General features: G+C 39.0%; 1 protein-coding gene across 1 annotated transcript in view; it reads left to right on the top strand.

Moving 5' to 3' along the window:
- Positions 1-5,100, top strand: part of Cog5 (component of oligomeric golgi complex 5) — a 253,334-nt gene that overhangs the window by 19,180 nt on the left and 229,054 nt on the right. Inside the window, exons 4-5 of the mRNA XM_005343875.3 lie at positions 807-861; positions 1,295-1,364. Of these exons, the coding sequence (XP_005343932.1) occupies positions 807-861; positions 1,295-1,364 (125 nt within the window). The remainder of the gene's footprint in view (positions 1-806; positions 862-1,294; positions 1,365-5,100) is intronic.

Raw genomic sequence — 5,100 nt, 5'->3', positions numbered from 1 at the left:
AAGTCACCTTTGACATATTAAATTCGACAGGCCAGAATTTTGGGCTGGAGGTTGTATATGTCTGTATACAGGAAGGTATAAAGATGTCACTTGCCCTTTTCTACAGACACACGTGTAAGTAAATCAGCTTTCGTAGAAAAGGTAGCATTTACATGTTGGGACTGAATGAAATCCTTGGAAGGATGTAGGTGAAAGGAAGATGAGTGAACCTGAAGTCTTGAGAGATCCTTGAACACAGGAGCAAGTAGAAAAACAGCGGAAAGCCTAGGAGTGTGCTGCTTATGGCTGAGAACGCAAGCTGTGGGTATAGCTTTACTGCAGCAGTGAAGATGGCACCAGGGAAGGTTACTAAGCAGAGAATTCAACTGGAGCTTTTACATATCACTCAAAGATTTTAAAGAAATAATTGCAGCAAATATGCGTAGTGTTAGTTTGACTATTACAGTTTAAATTTTAAGTTCCAAGTTTCTGAGCAGTGCCAAGTGTGTTTTCAATGTTGTGCAGCCCTCAGCGCTGTCTAGCTTTAAAATTTCTGCACCCTGCCATGTGGAAACCTATCAGCAGTAAGTGATAACCTAGTTTCCTGTCGGGCTTCTGTCATGGGCCAGATATGGGAGGGGGAGGCTAGAAGCCGGCTTTTATAATACAGAATACAGAATAGAATACAGAAGCTATATAGCTTTTCTGCATCAGGATGATGGCAGAAAACATTAAGATTGTACTTATGTTATTTTGTTTTTGATTATTTTGGTCCAGTATGAATCTTGTAAATTTATAAAGCCTATATGAATTGTTATCTTTCCTAGGTGTTCTTCAGATGATGCAGACAAGAATTGGAGCTTTACAGGGAGCAGTTGATAGGTATTGTTGTTTACTTTATAAATATACAAGATGAATCTATTTCTAGCTATTAATATGTATATAGATGTACCTGTTGAGATTCACTTGTTTGTGTATGCTTGTGTTTGAATGTGATATATATGTGTGGGTAGAGGTCAAAGGTAGATAGATATTGGTTATATAGTATCACTCTGTACCTATTCCTCTGAGACAGAGAGACACTCTCATTGAACTTGGAGTGCGTCCCAGTGATCCTCCTGTCTCCTTCTCTGATAGCATGGGGTTGCAGGTTCGAACATAGCCATGCCCCGCTTTTAATATAGGTGCTGAGGTCTGAACTCAGATTTTCATGCTTATTCAGCAAGTATACTTACCCACTGATCCATTTCTTTAGTCACCCATTGGTATATTGAAAATGATTTTATTCTCATTCTTTTCCCTTTTTTGGCCTTAGGATGAAATCAAAAATTATTGAGCCATATAATAAAATAGTAGCCCGTACTGCACAACTAGCAAGACTCCAGGTAGGTTCTCACATCTGGTTCTTTATTCTTATTCTTCATACTGTTTTATAAGTGGAAAAATTTGTTGTGCCTATGGTGTGTACGGGTGACTGTACTTGTGCATGAAGGGGTAGAGGCCAGAGGTTGATGGTAAGTGTCTCTCTATGACAGTTATTCTTTGATGGTTTAGGACATGCACACAGTGCCTCTTGATTGTATTCACTCTTTACTCCCACTTTCCTTCTCTTCCTTAGACTTGCCTAACAGATATCATTTTCCCTTCCTTTTTAAAAATAGCTCAGAGTCCAAGTTGTACAGCCTACGTTCACAGGAGTGTGGAGCCATCCTTTGGACTCTTTTATGTTTTTAGGGACAGGCTGAAGTTCTGTGTCAGAATTACGAGGAAAGCAGCTAGAGGATACTGTGCTCTGGCTCTAGAGAAACATGCCTCTGTTCTTCCTTCAGGGAGACAGATACCCAGTGTATTAAGGAGATCTCCACCTAGCAGGGGTAGTGGTAGGAATGTGTAGTGGTGGGACCTGTGCTTCAACAAAGGAGAAAAGTGAATCTTCGTCCCTTAGGCTGCCCATCCTTGTCTGGTACTGGGCAGTTGACACTGGACAAATGGCTGACAAGTTGGGACAGGATAGATAAGGCAGCTTCTGTATCCAGTAAATATTCTTTCTTCTTCCCCTCTGGATCACATGTTACTGTGGCTTCACTAATATGATACTGTACTTACAGTGGAACCTAGAATGTTTGGGTCATTGCAGTTCAAATGTGGATTCTCCCTCTTGGGAGACAATGCCCAGAATTTTGTTGTAAGTGAATTGTTTCCTGCTGGTCCTTTCTGAGCCACTCAGAACAGTTCCTTTCCAATGCCCTACCTTTCAGCTATATATACACTGGCCGTGGTTCAGGTGGCATAATTCTCATGGGGCATATTTTCTGGAGTTTTGTGGGCTGCTGTGAGATGGTGGTTGAATTAAAGCACTCCATAGTTGCTTTTTCCCCCTCTAATCCTCTTTTTTCTTTTTTGCTTTTCTGTTTGTTATTTTTTCTGCTGTTGTAATCTCAAAGGACTCCTATATTTAAAGATGGTATTTGATGCCTCAGTTCAAGATTGTGTAGCATTCTCTAAATATCTGAGGCAGCTTGTTTATGAAATTTATAGCTATTAAAGATTATGTTCCCATCAATTCTGGTTTGGTATTGTTGATTTTCAGAAGACCTTAATAGGTAGTTGGGAAAAATTCACAATACTCTTTTTTTTTCTTTGACCCTGTGAGAGCTGACAACCTATACTTAAACATCTCTTTTTCTGTTTTGAGGCAAGTTAAGAGGTATCTTTACTACTTCTATGAATAGGGTCCTTGGGGTTCCATCTGGGGTCTGTGTGGGGGCCATTTTTCCCCAGGTGTTCGGACATTATGGATTAGGATGTTGGCTGCTAGCTCCCAGCTACTTCAGTAGCCTTTTGAAGAATGCACTCCATTTCATTAGAACTGTTAATAAATCAATACTGAGATGACTTCCTGTTAATATGGGGACAGATATGAAGGAATTCATCCTGCAGTCTATTACAGTTTTATGAGAAGTCACTAAAACTGTCCTTAAACTGGCCCATGTTTCTGTAATGGGGGCATACATCCCGATATTGTCTATATGTCCGTTCAGTATGTCCTGTAATGAATACAAATTTCCTTGATTGGGGATGTTTGACTGTTTCCGGACCTTATTCTCTTGAACTGAGGAATGGTCTTGTGAGATTGGCTAGATGGTTGCTCTGGAGGACAGAGAGGAAAAGGTGTTTTCCTTATGTGAAAATGGTCAGGAGAGAGAAGGAGGGGAGGGAAAGACTTTGGAGAGAGCAAGTGAGAGTTGTCTGTTGGTCCAGAGACAATGGGTGGTCACATAGGGTTGCCTGTCCTTCTAGTAGGTATGTCAGAGGCACAGAAAGTTTGCAGACAGGGAATTGATTGAAAATGGGAATCATTCAGTGTATCTGAGTCAAGTTCTATAGATGTAGACAGGGTTTAAAGACTATAGTCACACAGACCGAGAAGCAGTCTCCTAGTTTCAAATCTGGATATAAAAGCCTGGATATAGGGGATTTCCCAGTACTCTCTATTTAGAGTACAGATTGAGATGGAGAATGGTATTAACAGTTTAAAGACCCATTTCTTTAGTGTTCTTGGCCTCTTAATTTATACTGAGACGGGGCAATCGTACAAAGGAAAATCAACTTTCTTCTTAAAACTCCATAAATTAAATTGTTCCCAGTTATCAACTGGGTGCCCAATTAGAAGGTCTTTTGTAAAGCTGGGAATATTTCCCTTAAATAAGAAACAGTAAAGGAAGTATCTTGTGGACCAGAAAGAGGAGAAGAGAGACACACTTCAGAGTGTGGACACAGTCCATATAGAGACAATTCTGGGATGATAGACACTGATACAGATAATTTCAGATCACCATGAATAAGGAAAGAAAGTAGTTAGAGATGATTGAAAAGCTTGATATGAAACCAAGCCTAAATAATGCCTATGCTTAGTCTCAGCTTAGGAACTTTGTCTTAGAAATGTGTTACCTTTTAAATTGTTCTGTGTTGTTGGGGGCTCTTCATGAGTTTACTTAGGTTGTTAATCATTATTATTCTCATTATTTTGTTTATATTTTAAACAATGGGAAAACTGATGTTCCTATGTAATCTGTTATTTTATTTTTTTATTTTTTTTTGGTTTTTTGAGACAGGGTTTCTCTGTGGTTTTGGAGTCTGTCCTGGACTTGGTTTTGTAGACCAGGCTGGTCTCGAACTCACAGAGATCCGCCTGCCTCTGCCTCCCGAGTGCTGGAATTAAAGGCGTGCGCCACCTGTTCTTAATTGAGCTTCAAGTTAGTTTAAATATATGTGGGGTAGGGAAGTGGTGGTATGAAAGAAAATGACTCTTATAATAAGTGTGGTCTTGTTGGATGAAGTAGATGTGGTCTTGTTGCAGGAAGTGGTCACTATGAGCAGGCTTTGAGGTCTCAGATGATCAGATGCCATACCCAGTGTGGTAGTTACTTCCTGTTGCCTACGGATCCAAATGTGGAACTCTCAGCTCCTTCTCTAGCACCGTGTCCTGCATGCTATCATGCTTCCCACCATGGTGATAATGGACTGAATCACTGAGCTATAAGCCAGATCATTTAAATGTTTTCCTTTAAAAGAGTTGTCATGGCCTTGGTATCTCTTCACAGCAATAGAAACCCTCACTAAGACAGAATGCAAGAAGGAAATGGCCATGAAGGATGTTTTTGCTTTGAGCATAAAATTCCTATGATTTTGTCTCCAATTAGAAGAAAGTACCTTTTTATATCTTTCTCCCCTGCCCCAACTTCCATTCCAGTCTCTTCCCAGAAAACCTTTTCTTTCCTAAAGTAGAAGGTTCTGGCTTCATTTATATACATGAATACATCAGTTGAATTTAATTATCACCTCAAGGACTATCTCTATCTTCTTAATTCATTTTAGTAATATTGTTTGCTTATATATTACTTCAGTCTTTTCAGAATAAGTTTGGAGAGGTTATAATCTTTTACATAGAACATTTAAATTTTAAAGTCAATGAAAATTCAAGTTTTATAGATTTCAGCACCTAAACACTTTTAAAATTAATTCCATGCTTTAAAAATATAATAGGGTTTACTTGATATAATTCATAAATTCTTCATAAATTTAAGAATTACTTTTGAACTATTTATCATTTCAGTTTTA

The sequence above is a fragment of the Microtus ochrogaster genome, chromosome 1 (genome assembly GCF_000317375.1).
Source record: "Microtus ochrogaster isolate Prairie Vole_2 chromosome 1, MicOch1.0, whole genome shotgun sequence".
In the NCBI taxonomy this organism is placed as follows: Eukaryota; Metazoa; Chordata; class Mammalia; order Rodentia; family Cricetidae; genus Microtus; species Microtus ochrogaster.
Note: the sequence above shows the minus strand (reverse complement) of the source record. Positions and strands in the feature narration are given on the sequence as shown.